General features: G+C 46.3%; 1 protein-coding gene across 1 annotated transcript; it reads left to right on the top strand.

Annotated features, from left to right (window-relative positions):
• Positions 1-2,105: 2,105 nt before the first annotated feature.
• On the top strand, positions 2,106-23,483 carry LOC309558471 (prostasin-like; the record flags this gene model as incomplete). The annotated part of the gene is made up of 5 exons (XM_082261542.1): positions 2,106-2,139; positions 4,718-4,886; positions 7,494-7,765; positions 14,484-14,653; positions 23,271-23,483. 5 exons carry the CDS (start codon positions 2,106-2,108, stop codon positions 23,481-23,483), a joined length of 858 nt encoding a protein of 285 aa, XP_082117668.1.
• Positions 23,484-24,814: the final 1,331 nt, after the last annotated feature.

Here is a 24,814-nt window from a genome sequence, read left to right as displayed (position 1 = left end):
ATAAATCCTTCTTTAGTCTTCCCTTTTCACCTATATTCCCAGTGCTAACAGGTTTTCCCGTACCACCAGGTATTCCAGGTTCTCCCTGAAAATAATATATATATATTTAGCCAATATGACCCCCTTTAGAGCAGGCCAAGCTCCCCATAGATCCCCTTTAGAGTAGGTCAGGTCCCCATAGATCCCCCTTTAGAGCAGGCCAGACCAGGGTCCCCCATAGATCCCCTTTAGAGCAGGCCAGCCCAGGGTCCCCCATAGATCCCCTTTAGAACAGGGTCCCCATAGATCCCCCTTTAGAGCAGGCCAGGTCAGGGTCCCCCAGAGATCACACTTTAGAGCAGGCCAAGATCTCCCATAGATCCCTTTAGAGTAGGCCAGGTCCCCATAGACTAGAGTAGGCCAGGCCAGAGTCCCCATAGATCCCCTTTAGAGCAGGGTCCCCATAGATCCCCCTTTAGAGCAGGCCAGGCCTGGGTCCCCCCATAGATCCCCCTTTAAAGCAGGGTCTCCGTAGATCCCCCTTTAGAGCAGGCCAGGCCATGGTTCGCCATAGAATAGATCCCCCTTTAGAGCAGGCCAGGGTCCCTACAGATCCCTCTTTAGTCTTACCTTTTTCACCTATATTTCCAGTGCTAACAGGTTTTATTGCACCACCAGGTACTCCAGGTTCTCCCTGCAAAGAATATATATATATATATATATATATATATATATATATATAGCCAATATGACCCCCTTTAGAGCAGGCCAAGATCTCCATTAGAGTAGGCCAGGTCCCCATATATCCCTAGAGCGGGCTAGGCCAGGGTCCCCCATAGATCCCCTTTAGAGTAGGGTCCCCATAGATCCCCCTTTAGTGCAGGCCAGGCCAGGGTCCCCCATAGATCCCCTTTAGAGCAGGGTCCCCATAGATCCCCCTTTAGAGCAGGCCAGGCCAGGGTCCCCCATAGATCCCCTTTAGAGTAGGGTCCCCATAGATCCCCCTTTAGTGCAGGCCAGGCCAGGGTCCCCCATAGATCCCCTTTAGAGCAGGGTCCCCATAGATCCCCCTTTAGAGCAGGCCAGGCCAGGGTCCCCCATAGATCCCCTTTAGAGTAGGGTCCCCATAGATCCCCCTTTAGTGCAGGCCAGGCCAGGGTCCCCCATAGATCCCCTTTAGAGCAGGGTCCCCATAGATCCCCCTTTAGAGCAGGCCAGGCCAGGGTCCCCCATAGATCCCCTTTAGAGCAGGGTCCCCATAGATCCCCCTTTAGAGCAGGCCAGGCCAGGGTCCCCCATAGATCCCCTTTAGAGCAGGGTCCCCCATAGATCCCCCTTTAGAGCAGGGTCCCCATGGATTCCCTTCTTAGAGCAGGCCAGGAAATTTCCAGGGGGGGGGGGCACTTGCTCCCCCTTGCCCCCCCCCCCTCCCCCAACGCCCATGTCTGGGAGGCAATCCAAAGCCATGATGTGCAGCTGACGTTGAAGTGGGTGTATCTAGATGGGAAATAGATAAAGAAGCTACAGGAGATAAGAATAGGATAAAAACACATGAATACATTTTATAAAAAAAGAAAAAAATGAAGGCCTTGAGTTTAACGCACAAACTCCACCTGGTTGGGTTCAGATTTATTTTAAACAGGAAAAAAAAGACAGACCATGAGATCTTGAAATGACCTTTGCCTTCATTGATGAATTCTGGAGGACCCAGCCCAGCTAAAGGTAGGCAATTGACCATAAAAACATTTCACAGTTGAACGTCACTATCGCTCTTCTGATGTATCAGTCGCTCAGCAGGTAATTCTACTTTACCTGTTATGTGAGGAACTATGCCTGGAGTCACAGACCAACTTTTGTCCTACAGTTCTCTATGGAGTTGTCGGTCTCTGTCCGGGGTTGTTATGGGTATTACGCACATTAAGGACGGTCCCTGGACAAGTCTGGCAGGTTTCAGTCTCCTCATGCAGGTCTTAGTTTGCTTAGTCCACCAGGTCTTCTTGATGGGATTCAGCAACATTCAGAAGGCTGTATCTCCTCCGACCTCACCGATGTCACCTGGATAAAATGTGAAGATTGGGTTGGGTTTTATGGTCAGACTCGGACAACACAAAGCCACCTGGGACATCATGACTGCTGTGCAAGCTCTGCTGGGGTTGGTCGGTAAGTTGTCTTTTTTTTTCTAGAATACTCTCAACTATAACTTCAACTGTAAGTTACTGATTACAACAAACACTTCCAGGATCCATCGGGTTTAATCCAAGTAATGTTCAACCCTCAGCGTAACTGTAACTAGTAATACATATAAAGTTATTTCCTTTATTTCGACCCAAAGTATTTGTTTTATTGTTTGTTTTGACCTTCCCTTTGCTGTGTTTGTCTCTGATGTCCATTCCCAAACTTTCCATCATGAAGTGCGCACCGTGTGCCTTCATGAGTTGGGACTTCATCAGGAGAATTTAGATGCAGCCATTTACAGTGGGGGAAATACGTTTTTGAACCCCTGCAGATTTTGTAGTTTTGCCCACTTACAAAGAAATGAAGGGTCTATAATTTTTATCATAGGTGTACTTTACCCTCCCCGGCGGTAATCCTGAGTGTGGCTCAGGGTTAATTTTCAGCACCAAAAGCGGTAATCCCCAAACCACACTCGGGATTACCCTGCAGTGATACTTACCTTGTCCCTGCGATCCCCCGATGTCCTCCCGCCAGGGCCATCTTTATTCTTGATTGGACCCTGGGCAAAAATTTTCTTGGGCCCTCTTGAATCCACTTATCAACTATTTGGGGGCTCAAGGGGCAGCTGTTTTGGGCCCCGCAACAATGACTAGACCCGGGGCAGCTGCCCCTTTTGCCCTGTGTTAAAGACAGCCCTGCCTCCCGCTGTGTCCTCCGGCCGATGCCGGCATCTGTCTTCCAGGTTCCCTTCCCTGCGAGCGTCGCGACGCAGGGGGGGGGGGGGGACCCGGTGGGAAATTCAAAAACATAACACATACACATTGTAATACATTGTTATCTGTTAGGATTAAATTACTCTGTGATTTCACCTTAGTTTTGTCCAGTGCCCTGCCTGCACATTAAGACCCCGTTCACACTGGGGAGACGCTACTTGCCGGGGCGACCTCACAGGTCGCACCGCAACCTCGGAGCGGCCAGCACGGACTTCATATCATTGAAGTCAATGCAGGTCGCTCCAGGTCGCCCCAAAGAAGCTCCGGACCCTTTTTCTAAGTCGGAGCGACTTGTGTCGCTCCTATTAGAACGGGTCCACAGCTTCTCTATGGCAGGTGACCTACGGCGACCTGTCAGGCGACCAGGTCACCTGACAGGTCGCCCCAGTGTGAACGGGGTCTTACTGTTTTATTCCTTTTATTTTTTATAATATTTTTTATTAATAATTTATTAATTTAAATAACGAATTTATTTATTTATTTATTTATTTTTCACAAAAAAGTGCTTTATTCAAGAAATCAAAACATGTCACAGAAAAATAAAGTATATTTATTAATCATTTATTTAAAAAAAAAAATAATCACTTTTACTGTTTGTTTGTTTTTTTTTCTAAGAATTACAGGACCCTTGTGTGATTTTAATTCAGTGAGGTGTTACTGGATTCATTATCTTTTGGACCTTTCGGATCTCTATGGACTTCACTTTGGTTTAAACAGCAGATATATCATTCATGAGACAACCATCACTTGTTCACATATTTTGTTCATGTTAATTTCCTTTATTACAGACATTGTATCTGGGTGCGGATTGTTTTTGTTTTTTGATTTTTAAAAAAATAATTGTATTGAGTAAAAATATAAGATACACAGCATGAGTTAAGTACAAACAACAATGTTTTTTGAATTTTTAATTCGATTGTGGTAATTTGCACTACTGGTGACAAGTGTATTTGGTTTTCCACATGCTTGGATGTCACAATTTTTTCGTTTTTCATAAATGTATTATTTTAAATGGTAATTGCACTATGTATATGTATATATATTAAATATAAATATATATATGAGTGTATGTATATATATATATAGAGATATATATATATATATATATATATATATATATGTGTGTGTGTATATATGTGTACATATATATATATATATATATATATATATATATATATATATATATATATATATATATATATATATATATGTATGTATATATATATATATATATATATATATATATATATATGTATATATATATATATATATATATATATATATATATATATATATATAGAGAGAGAGAGAGAGAGAGAGAAAGATATAGATAGATATATATATATGTATATGTGTATATATATATATATATATATATATATATATATATATATGGGTGTATATATATATATATATATATATATATATATATATATATATTAAAATATAATAATATGTATAATAATAATGTGTGTGAATGTATATATATAAGTATAATAATATAATTTTTTATTTTTATATTTTTTTATATAAATTATAATTCTATAATTATTAATTTAAATTATACATTATAAGTTATCATTTAAAATGATATATAATTTATCCTTTCCGTAGCTATCATCATAATTTATTCTGAATTAGAGAAAGTTAAATAAACGATTGCCTGTTATAAAATACTATCATTTCCATTATAATTATAATATAATTTATATACCACAGATTATTTGTAAAATTACATTTTCTATCAGTGTGGAGTGAAATGACCGCTTCCATTATGATTTCCTCCACAGTTCTGGGGCAGTTCTGCAGCTCAGCCGGGCAGTCCTCCACCTGCGGATCTCCATCGGTGGCGGCGCGAATTGTCGGTGGCACAGCGGCGGTGGAAGGGGCATGGCCGTGGCAGGTCAGCCTGCGATATCTGGGCAGCCATGTCTGTGGGGGGTCCCTGATCAGCAGCAAGTCAGTTCTCACTGCTGCTCACTGCTTTCAGTAGTAAGTTTCCGTATTACACAAAAGATACAGTGGGAGGGCTCAACACGCATTTACTGCAAAATCTGCAGCATTCTGGGATCTAAAGGGTAACTCCACTTTTGTGGGGAAAAAAATAGCAAATAAAGAAAAAACAATATAGCGTATACAATTGTGACACAAATCATATTGTAATTGACTGTTATTAAAAATTACCTTTCCTTTTCAATCTGCAGTCGCTGTAATTTTCTGAAAATGCAATACAATATGGCCGCCTGGAGCTGTTCTGTACACAGAATGTATACTGACCACACCACCAGAAACATCATTTCCTGCTTGTGTGATTGGCTCACCAATTTTCCCAGAAGTCTGCACTAAGATACAAGTCAGATTTCTGGCATCCCCTGCAACAAGAATGTCATTTTTGGTGAGATACTCCCAATAGGAACACGTCTAAAGGGATGCAGGCCCAGCAGATTTCCTCATTAGAGCCCTGCAGCTGCCACAGCTGATAGATAATTATGAAAGCACTCCCATTAGACCCACTCAGCACAGAGGCACAAACAATGATTTCTTCAGAATAACAAAAAGGTAGAAATCTGCAACAAAGTTTGTTACAATCCTTGCAATGTACAGAGATCACCCAGAGGGGAAAGTTTTCTTCTCAACAAAAGCGGAGTTACACTTTAAGCACTTCAGCCCTGGAAGGTTTTTCCCCCTTTATAACCAGGCCAGTTTTTGCCCTTCGGCACTGCGTTGCTTTAACTGACAATTGCGCGATCGTGCCACTCTGTACCCTAAAAAAATCATTTTCTAGGAAAATATAGTGTTACACTGTTCTTCCCCTTTAAATATACCATTGAAACATTTTGCTACAGTATATCTGTTGGTTAGTGCAAAAATATCTGTTGATCCTGCCAGAAATCCAGTGCTGCCCAGTGTCCTATACACTGTGCATTGTTATTAGCCCTGCTCAGTTCTCTTATCGGAACTACATAACTCCCCCCTCTATGTTATAGAGATGGTGGGGGGGGACCCCACCCTGTGACACAATGTGAAGATATGTATTACTGGCAGGCAGTACCGGTACAAGGCTACCTAGAGACCAGGGCAGACATGCCCAACTGCAACCCCCCCCCCAAGATGCCCAACTGCACCCCCCCCCACAGAGACACTGAGCACTAATCTACATGCTTACCCCCTAAGCATAAATCCCCCCTCCTCCCAGTGCAAATCCACTCCCCGTGCTGAAATCCCCCATCCCAGCACAAATATTTGCCCCCCTCTTCCCCAAGTTCCCCTAGCTCAAATGCTGCCCCCCCCCCCCCCCCACCCCAAAAAAAAAAAAAAATCACACCTCTTAGCACAAATCCTCTACCTCTAACATTTCGCCTCCTAGTACACATCTTCCACCCACCGCGCTTCAAATCCCCCCTCCCAGCACAAATCCATCCCCCTCCTAGCACAAAACTCCCACAAACCCCTAGCACAAATGTTCTTCTTCCGTTCCCCCTCCCAACACAACACGCAACCCCCCCATATCACCACTCTTAGCACCGCCCCTTCCCCAAATGTCCCCTCCAAGAACAATATTTACCCCCCCCCCCCAAAATTCCCCATCCTAACACAAATCCCCCCATATCACCACTCTTAGCACCCCCCTTACCTAGATGTCCCCTCCTAGAACATTACTTACCCCCTGCCCCCCAAAATTCCCCCTCCCAACCCACTTCCCCCCTATATCACCACTTTTAGCACCCCCTTCCCAAAATGTCTCCTCCTTGAACAATACTTACCCCCTGCCCCCCCCCCCCCAAATTCCCCCTCCCAACCCAATTCCTTCCTATATCACCCCTTTTAGCACCCCCTTCCCAAAATGTCTCCTCCTAGAACAATATTTAGCCCCTGCCCTCAAAAAACATTCCCCCTTCCCAACACAAATCCACCCCCCCCCCTTATCACCACTCTTAGCACCCCCCCCCATCCCCAAAAGTCACCTTCCTAAAACAACACTTTCCCCCTGCTTCCCCAAATTTCCCCTCCCAACACAAATCCCACCCATATCACCACTCTTAGCACCTCCCCTTCCCCAAATGTCCCGTCCTAGAACAATATTTATCCCCTGCCCCCCCCCCCAATTCCCCCTCCCAACAAACCCCCTCCCCCCGCTTTATCACCACTCTTAGCAGCCCCTAGAAAAATAATTGTGCCCTCCTAGAACAATTCTTACCCCCTGACCCCCCCCCCCCCCTCCCAAATTCCCCCTTCCAACACAGGTCCCCTCCCTTCAATCTCCCTGTGGCTTCCACCCATTTCACATGATACCACAGTGCCCAGGGCAGCTGTTCCTCCTGCCCTTCACTTGTCCTGGCCCTGCTGGCAGGATCACCAGGTGAAAATAAACCAAAAAAAAAAAAAGCCTGGAAAAAAAAAAGGGGGCAACCAGCACATCGAAGGAGGGATAAGCTGCAAATATGTTGCATTTTAGTTCCTTGGTTTAGATATTTAAAATTAGCAAACAAAAATCCACGCTTCTGTAACTGTTACAATAAATAATTTATCTACTTCTGTGTGTAATCATCATTTTATTTTTTCCAGCTCATCTTCTCCGGCTGACTACCAGGTGTCCCTCGGCTCCTATAAACTCTCCCAGTATAACTCCAACGCGGTTGTCGCCAAGGTGCAAAGGATCCTCATTAATTCCACTTACCAGTCTTCTGTTACTGGGGGGGACATCGCTCTGCTGAGACTCTCCAACCCAATCACCTTCACTACCTTCATCCAACCCATCTGTGTGCCCTCAGCCTCCATCACCTTCTACCCCAACATGGAATGCTGGGTAACCGGATGGGGCAATATTGTCTCTGGAGGTGAGTCTGAGATCCCGGATAATGGTCACGAATAGAAATGTAAAGGGGAAGGCATGTCGAGTGTTGGCCAATCCTCCTACGTGAGTACGGCTTGGACCTTAACCAGTTCCGGGCCGCCTGCCTCATATATTCTGGGCGGCCTGGCTGTGCTAAGTCACATATATGTACGGGATTTTGTGCACGAGATATCTGGGGCGCGTGCAGAGCGCCGCTTCCGTTGTGATTGGACACAGCGAGAGCCAATCAGTGGGTCCGACAGCCAGGATGGCTGCCGGGACCTGCTGATCGTTGGGTGGAATGACAGAACGGCGGTCTGCTAATATAAACAAGGCAGACCGCTGTTTTGTCAGGGAGGAAAAGAGAGATCCTTAGCTGCACCACAGGTCTCTCTTCTCCTCCAGTGCATCTACCCCCCTTACAGTTAGAAAGCACTCCCTAGGAGCACACTTAAACCCCTTGATCACCCCTGGTGTTAACCCCTTCCCTGCCAGTGTCAAAAATCACACCTCTTAGAACAAATCCTCTACCTCTAACATTTCCCCTCCTAGTACACATTTCCAGCCACCCGCTTCAAATCCTCCCTCCTAGCACAAAAACCCCCAATCCCATAGCACAAATTTTCTTCTCCCATCCCCCCTCTCAAGACAAATCCCCCCCCCCATATCACCACTCTTAGCACCCTCCCTTCTCTAGATGTCCCCTCATTGAACAATACTTACCCCCTGCCCCCCCCCCCCCACATTCCCCATCCCAACACAACCCCCCCCATATCACCACTCTTAGCACCCCCCTTCCCCAAATGTCCCCTCCTAGAACAATATTTAGCCCCTGCCCCCCCAAACCCCCCCCCCCCCTCCCAACACAAATCCACCCCCATATCACCAATCTTAGCACCCCCATCCCCAAATGTCCCCTTCTAGAACAATACTTACACCCTGCCTCCCCCCAAATTCCCCTTCCAAACACAAACCCCCCCCATATCACCACTCTTAGCACCCCCTTCCCCAAATGTCCCCTCCTAGAACAATATTTAGCCCCTGCCCCCCAAGAAAACATTCCCCCCTCCCAACACAAATCCACCCCCATATCACCAATCTTAGCACCCCCATCCCCAAATGTCCCCTCCTAGAACAATACTTACCCCCTGCCTCCCCCCAAATTCCCCTTCCCAAAACTAATCCCCCCATATCACCACTCTTAGCACCCCCCCTTCCCCAAATGTCCCCTCCTAGAACAATATTTAGCCCCTGCCCCCCAAAAAAACATTCCCCCCTCCCAACACAAATCCACCCCCATATCACCAATCTTAGCACCCCCATCCCCAAATGTCCCCTCCTAGAACAATACTTACCCCCCGCCTCCCCCCAAATTCCCCTTCCCAACACAAATCCACCCCCATATCACCACTCTTCCCTGCCAGTGTCATTAGTACGGAGATCATGCATTGGTCACCAAAAAGTGTAAAAAATGTCAGTTAGATGTCTGATCTGTCCGCCGCAATGTTGCAGTCCCGCTAAATATCGCTAATCGCTGCCATTAATCGCTTATCGCTGCTCCATCCTTTTTTGCAGTCTTGTATAGCATTTTAACCGCTTGACCTCTGAAAGATTCAGGCCGTTTTTTGCGATATGGCATATATTTCTTCTGTGCACATATTTATGTAGCAGGATTCCCAGCTGTTTTGCTGGATATGGGTCCCCCTGGCAGGGACGGTGCTAGACTATTTTGCACCCTAGGCAAGACTAGCTACTTGCACCCCCCCAAAAAAGAAAAAAAAAAAACACATTGCCCCCCCTTCCTGTACATATTGCCCCCCCCCCCCTTTTAACCCCACTCTCCCCCTCCTGTACACACTGTCCCCCCTTCCTGCACACACTGCCCCCCCCTTTAACCCTACACCCTCCTTCATATACACTGCCTCTCTTTAACCCTTCACTCCCCTTCATATACACACTGCCCCCCCTTTGACCCTACACCCCCCTTTATATACACACTGCCCCCCTTTAACTCTACACTCCCCTTCATATACACACTGCCCCCTTTAACCCTACACATCCCTTCATAAGCAAAGTGCCCCTTTAACTCTTTACACCCCTTCTTGTACACACTGCCCCCCTCCCTTCCTGTAAACACTGCCCTTCTTAAATGCTACACCCCCTTCCTGCACACACTGCCCCTCTTTAACTCTACACCCCCTTCCTATATACACTGCCCCCCTTTAACCTTACACCCTCCCTTTCTATACACACTGCTCCCCTTTAACCCTACACCCGCTTCATATACACACTGCCCCCCTTTAACCCTGCACACCACTTCATATACAAAGTCCCTTCCTCTCTAGAGATGACATCCATTGGGGATGAGGTGTTGACAGGAGAGGAATGTGCGCCCTAGGTGGCAGTGCGCCCTAGGCGGCCGCCTAGTTTGCCTAGTGGTAGCACCGGCCCTGCCCCCTGGGCCACCGGGTGCAACAAAATTACCCTTGTGCATATTCCTCCAAGTGTGAGCGCTAAGACAATGATCAATCCAGTATCTTTGGGTTTATAGGTTTATTTGAGAACTTGGATGGGAGAAGGGAATGAGTGGGATACTCCTTTGGCTCAACTATGCACAATTTGCTAGGGACAACTGAAAATGCTTCTTGGTGCTGACTTGGCGCTGGCTAGATGACGGTCAACGCCGGTTGCCACTGGTTAACGCTGGCTTGCTGCGTGTTGACTCCAAACTGACCTTGGACTGCTTTGTCACTTAAAGAAGTCCTTTCTTTAGCTCCCTAAGCACTCCTTGCTGAGGTAGCTACGTATGCTGCTGCTGCGCTGCTAAACACTTTAGGGCCCACACCGGAACCCTCTTTCTCTCACTAATCTTCAGGGCTTTAACACTGACACCCCCCTTTCTCTAAACCTTCTCGTCAGGTTAGCTGGCTCCTGGATCCCCTTGACCTTCTGGAGAGGTCCCCTCTCCTAGGCAGACCCCTGGGCAGTCTCAAGTACTCATGATACTGTTTTTTCCCAAAACTTCTGCCCAGCAGCTCCACTCGGTCCACAGCACTCTGGATCCCTCTCTGTGGCCCAGCTCAACCTTCGTCTTCTAGGCCGACTGCCCAGGACACTCTCACTTGCACTGACAGAAGGAGAGACAGCCGTCACCCTCCTCCTGGGACTCTGCTTCCCGCCAAAGACCTCGCATCATGTGCTCCCCTCAGACTTATACCCTATCCCAGGATGCTTTGTGGCAGATTCTGCCCTCTGAGATGGATACAAGCCTTTGTTTGCTATTGGTCAGGTTTCCTCCACTGTCCAATAAGAACCCTCATTGGACACAGTGGGAAGACTCCCAAGACTCAACAGACACCCTGGGAAGCATGTGACAGCCTAAAAAAATGATCAGGCCCTCCTGATATGCAGACAAGGCCACCCATATGTTCTTTCCTAGCACCTGACCTACCTAGGAAGGTGCTACATCTATATATATTTAATTTTAAATGTATTTATACTTTTTGCGCTGCTGGTGTTCCTTCACTACAAGTGTGGTTTTCACTATTTGATATGTGGACGTCCTGGAGGTGTGTTTGGGGTCGTTATGTTGGACAAGAGAGAGGTTGGGAAACTCCTTGTCCAGCTTCCCCAGCCCCTCCTATGTATAAGTCAGGGGCGTACCTAGAGCATTTGGCACCCGGGGCGGATCCTATATCTGCCCCCCCCGGCGTGCAGGCGACGAACTGCACATTGACCCGGCGACTAGGCCCCTCCTCCTCTGCAAAAACGGCGCCGATTGACCTGAGGCGCCAGACAGAAATACATGTAACTGGCAGTGGCATACTTACTGTGTGCTACTGCCAGTGGTGTCACTAGGGTTGGTGTCACCTGGTGCAGTAAACCATGGTGTGAAAAAAAATTTCCTGTTTTCTGAAAGCGCGCCAAAGATGCAGCATGCAAGACTTTTGGTGCGCTTTCAGAAAATGCAGAAAAAAAAATCTATAGGACTGCAGTAATAACTGCGAGTAAAATGTAGGAAGACCCCCTTTACATTACACAGCCCCGTACCCCTGGACCCCTTTACATTACACAGCCCACCCATTGGAACCCTTTACATTACACAGCCCCCCCCCCCCATTGGAACCCTTTACATTACACAGCCCCACCCCCCTCATGGAACCCTTTACATTACACAGCCCACACCCCCCTCATGAAAACCTTTATATTACACAGCCCCCCGCCCCCCATAAAACCTTTTACATTATACAGCCCCCATCCCCCAATAGAACCCCTTACATTACATAGCCCCCACCCCCCATGGAACCCTTCACATTACATAGCCCCCACCCCCCATGGAACCCTTCACATTACACAGCCCCTGCCCCCCAAAAGAACCCCTTACATTACACAGCCCCCACCCCCCCATAGAACCCTTTACATGACACAGCCCTCGCCCCCCCTCAACAGAACTCTTTACATTATACAGCCCCCCAATAGAACCCCTTTACAATACAAAGCCCCCACCAATAGAACCCCTTTACAATACAACCCCCCCCCAATTGAACCCCTCTACAATGCAAACCCCCCTATAGAACCCCTTTACAATGCAGACCCCCCCAATAGAACCCCTCTGCAATGCAAACCCCCTATAGAACCCCTTTACAATGCAGACCCCCCCAATAGAACCCCTCTGCAATGCAAACCCCCTATAGAACCCCTTTACAATGCAGACCCCCCCAATAGAACCCCTTTACAATACAAAGCCCCCACCAATAGAACCCCTTTACAATACAACCCCCCCCCCCCAATTGAACCCCTCTACAATGCAAACCCCCCTATAGAACCCCTTTACAATGCAGACCCCCCAATAGAACCCCTCTGCAATGCAAACCCCCTATAGAACCCCTTTACAATGCAGACCCCCCCAATAGAACCCCTTTACAATACAACCCCCCCAATAGTACCCCTTTACAATACAAACCCCCCCCCCCCCCAATAGAACCCTTTACAATACAAACCCCCCCCCATAGAACCCCTCTAAAATGCAGACCCCCAATAGAACCCCTTTACAATGCAGACAACCCCCCCCCCCCAATAAAACCCCTCTACAATGCAGACCCCCCCCCCCCCCAATAGAACCCCTTTATAATGCAGACACCCCCCCCAATAGAACCCCTTTACAATGTAGACAACCCCCCCCCAATAAAACCCCTCTATAATGCAGACACCCCCCCCCCCCAATAGAACCCCTTTACAATGTAGACAACTCCCCCTCCAATAAAACCCCTTTACAATGAAGACCCCCCCCATAAAACCCCTCTACAATGCAGACACCCCCCCCCCCCAAATAAAACCCCTCTACAATGCAGACACCCCCCCCCCAATAGAACCCCTTTATAATGCAGACACCCCCCCCCCCCAATAGAACCCCTTTACAATGTAGACAACCCCCCCCCAATAAAACCCCTCTACAATGCAGACCCCAGCAATAAAACCCCTCTATAATGCAGACACCCCCCCCCCAATAAAACCCCTCTATAATGCAGACACGCCCCCCAATAAAACCCCTCTATAATGCAGACACCCCCCCCAATAGAACCCCTTTACAACGTAGACAACCCCCAATATAACAACTTTAAAATACAATTGCGCCCCCACCCTTACCTTATAAGGGGCAGCGGAGGAGAGCAGAGAGGAAGAAACTGTTCAAAGAGCCCTGCATACACAGCGGTCAGCGGGAAATGCCGAAGTTAAATGTGCTTAGTAGTTAATGAGCCGTGATTGGTTGCTAGGCGATCCTAGCAACCAATCGCCTTCTCATTATCTAGCACACTTAACTCCGGCATTTCCCGCAGTGTATGCAGGGCTCGTGAGCGAAGTGAGTCTCTCTCCCTTTCTCTGCTATACAGTTTGTCCTCCGGCGGCCGGCCCCGGGTGTCACCCTGGTTCTCGCTGACATCCCCCTAATGTGTGGCACCCGGGGCGGACCGCCCCCCCCCCCCGCCCCGCCTATTGGTACGCCACTGGTATAAGTCATTCTGTGTCTATTAGGGGCACAGGGTGACCAAGAACCCCAGTCGGGTCTGCACTAACAAGACTCAAAGTACAACCACACCGGACTCAGCATTTCATGTTACCCCAGTTATCCTGGGTTCTATATGTGTGGTTTGTGTTGAAAGAATGAAGGGGCTCTTTCACTTAGGACAGTAATATTTATTACTAAGAAATATATAATGATGCATTGGTTCAGGCTGCTTGTAGGATTATATCTTAGAAACCATTGCTAGATAGTTTGAGGTGGTATGGGGTTTGTTATTGTTAAGTGCCTTTATCTCATTGTTCTATTGTTTTTGTCTGCCTTGGGATCAACCTATTATGGGATGTATATGTGTATGTAGATTAGCTGCTAAAGGGGAGGGGGGGGATTGTCCCAGAGTGTATATCTCTTTGTGCCTGTGTTTGAATAAACAGTCTTCTGCTTCCTACCAGCCTACACTGATATCTCAACAAGTGACTGGGTGTGCTAAGGGGTCTTGGATTGTGCTGGTACAAGGCAAGGGAAGCTTATATGGCGGACATACTCTTCTTGAGTAAGGGGGTCCATCAAAGTATCTGTTTTGGGTGATCATGGCCTCCAAATTATGAGCTTGTGTCTTAGGTCATGAATGTTTTTCAGAGCCATGCTGAGTTAGTTCCAAGAACTAGCAACCGCAGTAATGTCTTTCTTCTCTGTTCTGTAGTTGAACTACCAGCCCCGAAGGCCCTGCAACAAGTAATGACCCCGTTTATTAGCAGAGACACCTGTGACCAGTGGTACCATAAATATTCAGGAATCAGCTCCAGCAAGTCTATAATTGCGTCTGATCAGATCTGTGCTGGGTATATCAATGGGCAGAAAGACTCGTGCCAGGTGGGTAACCAAACTTAACAAGACATAAGCCCTAAGTGAATGATCTGTACACTGTTTCATACAGAACTGTTTTTTTTTTTTTTTTTTTTAATAGGAGCGAAGGCCAGTTTTAAACTACATTTCATATTACACTCATAATTACGCATGATCGCATACATAATCCCTTAAACCCCTTCTTACTGGAGTGCTTCTCCTGGCAGACATTTTACAGATGCTTTATTGCTATATAGTGTAGTACTACCCCTAGAGGGGCTGTTCTAGGTAAGTAGGTTCTTTCCCCAAGCAGTGCAGAGGCAGACAGGCACGCAACTTCAGCCCACTCACTTTGGCTCATTGATCAGCCCCAGAAGGTCTACCCCCCCCCCCCCCCCACCTTGATGACCAGGCCATTTTTTGCGATTCGGCACTGCGTTACTTAAACTGACAATTGCGCGGCCATGCAACGCTGTACTGTAGAATTTATGTTCTTTTTTCCCACAATTAGAGCTTTCTTTTGGTGGTATTTGATCACCTGTGCAGTTTTTTTTTTTTTTTTGCGTTATTAACAAAAAAAGAGTGACAATTTAAAAAAACAACAAAAAAAAAAAAAATATATATATATATATATATATATTACTTTCTGCTATAAAACACATCCAATAAAAAAATGTTAAAAAAAACGAATTTCTTCATCAATTTAGGCCAATATGTATTCTACATATTTTTGGCAAAAAAAATCCCAATAAGTGTATATTGATTAGTTTGCACAAAAGTTATTGTGTCTACAAACTATGGGATAGATTTATGGAATCATTTTTTTTTTTTTTTTCAAGTAATGGTGGCGATCAGCGATTTTTAGCAGGACTGCGACATTGTGACGGACAAATATGACACTAAGGGGTTGATTTACTAAAACTGGAGAGTGCAAAATCTGGTGGAGCTCTGCAAAGAAACCAATCAGCTTTCAGGTTGTTTATGTCAAAGCTTAATTGAACAAGCTGAAGTTAGAAGCTGATTGGCTAACATGCACAACTGCACCAGATTTTGTTCTCTCCAGTTTTAGTAAATCAACCCCTAAGTTACGCTTTTTGGTAACCAGTGATCAGTGCTAAAAAAAATGCACTGTCACTGTACTAATGACCCTGGCAGGGAAGGGTTTAACATCCGAGGCGATCAAAGGGTTAAATGTGCTCCTAGGGAGTGCTTTCTAACAGTGAGGGGGGGGGGGGGTGCTTTAGCTGTGAGATAGAGATCTGTGGTCCTGCTTAGCAGAAACACAGGATCTTTGTCTTCCCTACTATCAGAATGGTGATCTTCCTTGTTTACATAGGCAGACCGCCGTTCTGCCTCTCTCATGTCCAATCAGCAAGACCTGTACGTAATTTCACGCAGGAGAGCCGCCGCCTTGCAGTATATATATACGTGGGGCAGTCGGCAAGTGGTTGAAGTTTCTTTGCTAGTGGAAACTTGTGAAGGGGTTTAGGGTGTTTTGGGGTTCTCCAAAACATCAAGTATTGTTAGCAGAGGACACTTTTCTCTCTCTCAGTAACAGAAGCACAAGTGCAGGCATACTGGAACATTCTATGGGTTCATGGCTGAGGACCATGAAGTAGCTTTAGCACAGATATAAGTATACTGGAACAGTCGATAGCAGACTCAAAAACTCAAATTGATTATGGGCCCCAACAGTAGTATGGTTGCCCTCAAAGGGCCGGTTGTATTTGGGGCGGATTACTTACAGCATGCAGAGTTCAGCGGTTTGCTATGTACAGAGTGCACTTCCAGGGGTGCCCTATGCACAGATTGCAAACTTCACGGGTGCACTATGTACAGAGTGCAGGGTTTAAAGGTGTGCTATGCACAATGTGCAACCCCCCCCCCCCCCCACAGCTTCCTCACATCCCTCTCTCCTACATGGCCCATCTCTAGTAACTCCCTGTGTAGGTGGCTCTGCCTCACCTTGCAGGGAGGTGGTTCTCTCTCAGATTCTGGAGATCTTTCCCCGCCGTGCCCCGCCATGAGTACATGAAGGGATCTGTTAGTTCTGGGAGCCACTGAGAACAAAGCTGTCCTCTGTAAAAAAAAGGAGGGGGAGAGCCGGAGGTGGTGGAATGGAGTGCCACCGTGTTTTGCCTGCAAAACTGGGTCCGGGGGCCACATGACAAGGCTTGGCGGGTCGGATTTGGCCCATGGGTCTTGTGTTTGACATATGTGGTCCATAGGATCACGGATGGCCACCATGAAGTACATTTGAGAACCGGTTAATACAGACTGAAACAGTCCACAGGTTCACAGCTGGGGACCATGAAGTAGATTTAAGAACAGGCTAAGGCAAACTGGAACAGTCCACAGGTTCATGGCTGGAGACCTTGAATTAGCTTTGGCATAGGTATAGGTAGAATGGGATAGTATAGGTTCATGGCTGGGGATCAGGAATTAGCCTTAGCACACGTAATGGTAGACTGAAACAGACCACAGGTTCATAGCTGGGGACATGAAGTAGCTTTGAGCACAGCTCTACTCACAGAAACCTGGAACAAGATCAGTCCATAGGTGCAGCCTCTTGTAGAGTAGTCCAGCATCTAGTCCAAAGGGCACCAGGGGCTAGCAACCCCCTCCCCCCTCCTACCCTCAGCTCCAGAGATGTATAGTAACGAAGTAGAACTACTTAAGTACTGTACTTAAGTACCGAAATGCGGTATCTGTACTTTCCTAGAGTAGAATTTTTTTCTCCTACTTCTACTTTTACTTCACTACATTTTTTCGATGATTTCGATACTTCTACTCAAGTATTTTTTTTTTGTGCTGCATAGTTACTCGTTACTTTTAAAAAAATTACCACTGCCAGAACAGTAGATGGCAGGTTGCATAAAGCTCAAAAAAATGTGTATAATGTCATTTGTAAATCAGCGCATACGAAAATAAAGGCTGTGTATAATAAAAGCTGCTATACCAAATCTTTCCAATAAAAAGAAAATATGAAACAAACAAATAAATGGTGCTACAGCGCTTAAAGTGCATCAAGAAACTACTAACAAACACAGGTTAATCATTTGAATAAATCATTTGAAATAATAAAAACAATATGATGTTCATACTTTTGACTTCTTTCTTTAATAACTACATAACACAGTACTTGTACTTCTACTTTCAGTACTTGAGTAGAAATTTTTTTTCAAAACTACTGGTACTTTTTACTTTTAGTACTTAAGTAGCAAATTTTTTGAAAAAACTACTTGCAATACTTAAGTAAAAAAAATGTTGAATACTTTAGTACTTCTACTTAAGTAACTTTTTCTGTGAGCACTTCCACTTCTACTCAAGTAATTTTTTGATCGAGCACTTGTACTTTTACTCAAGTAGAAATTTCGAGTACTTTATACAAGTCTGCTCAGCTCACATATATCCCTTCAGAGGAGAAAAAGACAATCTTCTCAGGGCTCCAGACTATTTAACATCATCCCAGCCACCCAGTTCCTAAGCTCCAGGAACTTTTTCTAGAGGCAGGCGGAAGCAATCAAACCCCCAGCCTGTGAAGCCCTGAACAGACCAGACCAAACAAACATTGTTCCCCTGATTACAGAAAGAGGCAAAAACTAAATGTAACCCCCCCCCCCAAAAAAAAAAAAAAAGTGCTCTTAGTGCTATAGGGCAACGCTGCACTTACACTCACCGGACACTTTATTAGGTACATCTTGCTAGTACCGGGTTGGACCCCCTTCTGCCTTCAGAACTGCCCTCATTCTTTGTGGCATAGATACAACAAGGTGTTGGAGATTTTGGTCCATAGTGACATAACAACATCACGCAGTTGCTGCAGATTTGTCGGCTGCACATCCATGATACAAATCCCATGTTCCACCACATCCCAAAGGTGCTCTATTGGATGAGATGTGGGGAGTGTGGAGGCCATTGGAGGACAGTGACCTCATTGTCATGGTGAAGAAACCAGTGGTGAGATGATTGGAGCTTAGTGACATGGTGCATTATCCTGCTGGAAGGAGCCATCAGAAGATGGGGACACTGTAGTCATAAAGGGATGGACATGGTCAGCAGCAATACTCAGGTAGGCCGTGGCATTTAAATGATGATCAGTTGTTACTAAGGGGCCCAAAGTGTGCCAAGAAAATATCCCCCACACCATTACACCCCCAGCCTGAACTGTTAATACAAGGCAGGATGGATCCATGCTTTCATGTTGTTTACACCAAATTCTGACCCTTCCATCTAATTGTCGCAGCTGAAATTGAGACTCATCAGAATAGGCAACGTTTTCCGTTCTTCTATTGTCCAATTATGGTGAGCCTGTGTGAATTGTAGCCTCAGTTTCCTGTTCTTAGCTGACATGAGTAGCACCCTGTGTGGTCTTCTGCTGCTATAGCCCATCTGCTTCAAAGTTTAATGCGTTGTGCACTCAGAGATGGTATTCTGCATACCTGGTTGTAATGAGTGGTTATCTAAGTCAGTGTTTCTCAACCTTTCTTCAGGCAAGGCACCCTTTAAAATTCTGGAAAATCTCGAGGCACCCTTTATAAATTATGAACAGTCTCAAGGCACCCCATTCTAAAATGCAAAGACTATTCTAATAGTTTAACCACTTTAATACAGGGCACTTCCCTCCCTTCTCGCCCAGGCCAATTTTCCCCCTTTAGCGCTGTTGCATTTTGAAAGACAATTGCACGGTCATACAACACTGTACTTACACCAAATTTATATCATTTTCCCCCCACAAATAGAGCTTTCTTTTGGTGGTATTTGATCACCTGTGCGATTTTTACTTTTTGCTAAACAAATAAAAAAAGACAGAAAAGTTTGAAAAAAAAAAAAGTTTTTTTGTTTATGTTATACAATTTTGTAAATAAATAAGTTTTTTCCTGCACTGATGAGCACTGATGAGACTGCACTGACAGGCACTGATGAGGAGGCAATGATGGGGTGGCACTGATGGGGTGGCACTGATGGGGTGGCACTGATAGGCGGCACTGATAGGCGGCACTGATAGGCACTGATATGTGGCACTGATAGGTAGCACTGATATGCAGCATTGGTGGGCACTGATAGGCGACACTGCTGGGCACTGATAGGCGGCATTGATGGGCACTGATAGGCGGCACTGACGGGCACTGATAGGCGGCACTGACGGGCACTAATGGGCACTGATAGGCAGCACTGGTGGGCACTGATGGGCGGCACTGATCGGCACTGACGGGCGGCACTGATGGGCACTAATGGGCACTGATAGGCGGCACTGGTGGGCAATAATGGGCACTGGTGGGCGACACTAAAGGATGGCAATGATGGGCACTTGTGGGCAGCACTGATAGGGAGGACACTAGTGGGCATCACTGATGGGGAGGGCAATGGGGGGCTCCCTGAGCCCTGATCGCCATCCCTGGTGGCCATAGTGGGCATCCCTGGGGTCATAGTGGGCATCCCTGGGGTCATAGTGGGCATCCCTGGTGGATCTAGTGGCATCCCCCCCCCGAGGGTCTGCACTGGTAATCAATGATCTGATTACCAGTGCCGACCCCCCCCCCCCTGTCAGGGGAGCCGCCGATCGGCGCTCCTTTACTCGTGCCTGTCAGGCACAAACTAAGGAAAGCCGATCAACGGCTGTTCCTGTTTTACTATGTGACCAGCCGTGATTGGACACGGCTGATCACATGGTAAAGAGCCTCCGTCAGAGGCTCTTTACCGAGATCGGAGATGCAGAGTGTCAGACTGACACCTCGCATCACCGATCGCCGCTCTGCGCGCCCCCGGGGGGCGCCCAGAGCGGTGTTATCCTGCCGCCGTCATATGACGTCCGGTCAGGATAACTCAACCACATTCCCGCCGTCAATTTGTAATAGGGCGGGCGAGAAGTGGTTAACATAATGCAGCAAGACCAAAAGTCCAAGTAGGACACCCATCGTTAGAGGTGATTTATTCTTCCAAAGCAAATACACTTTTGCAAACTGGTACTGACTAGTATTCCAATATTTCTCTTCTCCCTCAGTTTTTCCCCATCAATTAACTATAGTGACCCCAACACTGACAGAGAGAGGTAAGGGAGGGGTAAAACAAAAATGCTATGCAGCAAGAAGGTTGTAATGGTGCACTATGAAAACCTTAGACTTAGCGTAACATAAAGGCAGCCTTCATCCACACACCGGCTTGTATACAATTTTTGGGCAATTTTTAGGCATTTTGCCAAGGCAGCCCTGAGGAAACCTCAAGGCACCCCAAGGTGCCTGGGCACCCTGGTTGAAAAAGGCTGATCTAAGTTACTGTTGCTTTTCTATCATCTGGAACCAGTCTGCCCATTCTCCTCTGACTTTTGACATCAACAAGGCATTTTTGTCCACACAACTGCTGCTCACTGGATATTTATTGGATACAGACCATTCTCTGTAAACAGGGTTGTGAGTGAAAATCCCAGTAGATCAGCAGTTTTTGAAATATTCAGACCAGCCTGTCTGGCACCAACAACCATGCTGCGTTCAAAGTCACTTAAATTCCCTTTCTTCCTAATTGTAATGCTTGGTTTGAACTTCAGCAAATTGTCTTCATGACGTCTAGATGCCTAATAGCATTGAGTTGCTGCCATGTGATTGGCTGATTAGCAATTTGTGTTACAAACAGGTGTATCTAATAAAGTAGCCAGCGAGTGCATATATTCTGGACACAAGCAAAATCTAAAAATAACTACCTAAAAAATGTGCAAAACTGATATACTGTATATAAAAAACTCAGTAGTAAATCATAATATAACTCATAATAAAATACTTTATACACAATATAGAGTACATCAAAATACAAGGTGAAGTGTCCATCACAGAAACTTGTGCATAATAAAAGAGTAAGCTTCAAAAAATATATATTCAAGCGAAATCTTGAACATAGGTGAAAATTCACACACAATAGTCCCAAACTACCTTGAAATCAAGTGAGCCAGTTCCCTTACCAAATGGTAATGATCTGCAAATGATAAGAGATCAACAGCGTGGAAACCAGGGATTTTATCACCTGAAGACATCCGTTGTACAGACGAAACGTGCGCAGGGTGAGGCCAGTGGTTCATGAGGTTACACACCTGCTGATGTTCTCCGAAGTGATGTTTGTTTGTCTATGAGATGCTTTTATAGTTGAGTGATCTATGGATAACCAGTGGAGGACCCTGGAGATTCTGGAGTCCGCAGTATTTTGTTTGGTGGCCCTTGATTGGATGGTTTCAGTGATGTTAAAAAAACAAAATTGACCTAGCAACCTAACTGGGAGGGTGCTACCAGGTCTGGCTTAAGACATTGTGAAAATGAAATGCTGCCCCCCCCCCCCCCCAAAAAAAAAATCATGCCCAACAAAAGACCTGCACATCCAATATTCTACATAAATATAACATTAAATAACATACATAACATAAAATATTACATATACTGTTATCTTCTTCCATAACTCACCACCGGACCGGTCCACCAAACACCCGCTGTCTGTCCTCAGTCCTCCTGTCACTCCTGTGTCTGCCACGCCCACTGCCCTAGAAGATCCAGCCTGCCCTGCGTGAGATGGCGTGCGCTGATGTCTGACGTCATTGCGCACACCACGATCACGTGAGGGAACGTTCCCTCGGAGAAGACGCTCCTCCTCCTCATACTCATCAGTTTGTATTACAGGCGGCAGTATGAGATGTAAAAATGCCACCCGTAACACGCCGCAAACTGATGACACACAAAACTGCTGGTTAAAAAAAATCTTGTGAGTCAATTTGCTGCCCCTCTCCAAGTTCTGCCTGGGTCCAATGGACCCAGTGGATGGTTGGGCCGGCCCTGGGTGCTCCAATAAATTTTTTGAACTTATGTTACTGCATTGTTTACATGAAATAGTTACATAATTTTTATTGTTTGCTTAAAAAAAAAAAAAAAAACAGAAGAAAAGGGAGGCTTATTTTTGTCCCTGAAACGCGATGATATTATTTGAAGCTCCTGAAGTGGTTCAAAAGCCTAAACATTTTTTACTTGAATGCATTCCTTGCATTAAGGTAAAAAAAAATTGGCCCCTCACCCCCCTTATTCTAACCTGCACCTTCATTTGATCCAGCACTGTGCACGTCTGCAGCTCTTCTCTCCCCTCACTTCCGGTTCTCAGTGGCTTTGCTGGGGCACCAGGGGACATTGACTCCCAGTGCTGTCAATCAAACCCAGTAATGGGGGAGCGGGGGGCAGGGCTGAGTCCCGCTATCTGTGGAAATGGACGTAACAGTGGGGCTCGGGAGCAGGCATTTACAAGTGACCACATGGTAAGCGGCTTTTGGTGCGGGCACTAGACAGAGAGGAGGAGCCAGCAGGACCACCTGGGGACCCAAGAAGAAGAGGTTCGCAGGTAAGTATATATATATTTCTTTAAATCCTTTACAACCACTAAATTTTTCAAAAAGTTCTGACACATTCAAGAATTTACCTACTGGCAAACACTCCATTAGTCCCTATCAGAGAGGTAGCTGCCTAGAATGAGAACAAGGTCAACCCATACTATATTTTCATCTGTTTACGGTATATCAACCAGAACCAATATTTTCTTCTATCTGCCCACACATCGGTAATTTTCATACCTGGCAATCAATACTAGATGGAATAAATGCATATTAATCTGTATCTTGCAGGGTGACTCTGGTGGACCTCTGGTGTGTAAAGTTTCCGGGACCTGGTACCAGGCGGGGATTGTCAGCTGGGGCAGCGGATGTGCAGCGGCATACCGACCAGGCGTCTACACGTATGTGCCTCTCTATAGGGCCTGGATTGTAGAGAATGGATTGCCAGCTCTTCTGCCCAGCATCTACTCATTTATTCTCACTTTGATGATACTGCTAAGTTAATTCCACAACATGACAACTGTGACCTGAAAGCAATTCATCAAAGTAGTAATAAGGCAAAACTTTTTGTATAAAGTATGTGTAGCACTTGGATTTTGGTGTTTTATTTGGAACTGGGATGGGAGAAGGGATGAGTGGGATACTCCGACTTTGAACTATGCACAATTCTGAGGAAAGCTGACTGGAGTGTGAGCGGCAAGGCCGCTGCTTCACCTTGCAACTCAAGGGAAGATATATAATGTGATCCTATAAAGGTTTATCTTCAGGGCCCCAACTTGGCACCCCCTTTCTCACTTGCTGTGTGTGCTGGCTCCTGTCTAGGCAGACCCCTGGCAAGCTTCCCGGTACTCACGAACACTGTTTTTCCCAAGGTTGCTCTGCCTTCAGCTCCATCTGTCAGCATCCACCACACCTCTGCCTCACCAGGCCGACCGCCTGTGACCACCATCCACAGCAGAGAGAAGAATGTCACCCTCCTTCTGGGACCTGGCTTCCCACCCAAAGACCCCCTGTCACATGTGCCCTTGGCTTTTATAACATATCCCAGGATGCACCACTGTTTGTGCCAACCCACTGGGATAGTTACAAAAGCCTGTGTGTCACTGGCTGGGTTTCCTCCACTGTCCAACAGGCTCCCCTATTGGATACAGTGGGGATACTCCCTCAGGTCAGATGAATCACACTTGGACACATGCAATAGGCAGAACTACTGATCAGGTTCCCCTGATAAGCAGATGAAGACACTAGGCTTCACCTACCTAGCATCTACCTAAGAGGGTGCTACACTAGGTTTTGTACTATAGAAGTGGTCCACGTGGTAATAAGGAGACTATTCCATCACATGAGTTATTAAGGGGGAGGCTGGTGAGGACAAGGTCGTACCTTGTCCTGGAGTGGTATGGGAAAACTCAGAAGGATGGAATCGTTCTCAAGGAGGGAAAGGAATGTGTACCAAGAGTGGGTGTGGTACAGCAGGGGGTGAAGAGGAGAGAGGAGTGAGGAGGGTAGGGGCAGTGGTGTATTTAGGTTTTGTGCTGCCCTAGGCCAGACTAAACTCGCGCATCCCCTAATATAACTATGACCCTCCCCTTCCTGTCCAAATCACACCCCTTCCTGTTTCAGACCCGCCCTGTCCTCTGTAAACCACACCCCTTCCTATTTAGGCTCCACGTTTTCCTCTTAGAGCTCTACCTCTTGCTCTCTGTACATTAAAAGTGGGTACAAAGTGCCTACTTGTATATTTTGTTGTTTTGTATGGGTACGTTGGTTCGCAGGAGCGCTACTGGGGATGAGAGCGTGTTCCTGGGGGCCCCCCATTAGGCAGCAGGGATGCC

The sequence above is a fragment of the Pelophylax lessonae genome (assembly GCF_965119305.1).
Source record: "Pelophylax lessonae genome assembly, chromosome: 6".
Lineage (NCBI taxonomy): Eukaryota > Metazoa > Chordata > Amphibia > Anura > Ranidae > Pelophylax > Pelophylax lessonae.
This window is presented reverse-complemented; position numbering and strand designations above follow the sequence as displayed.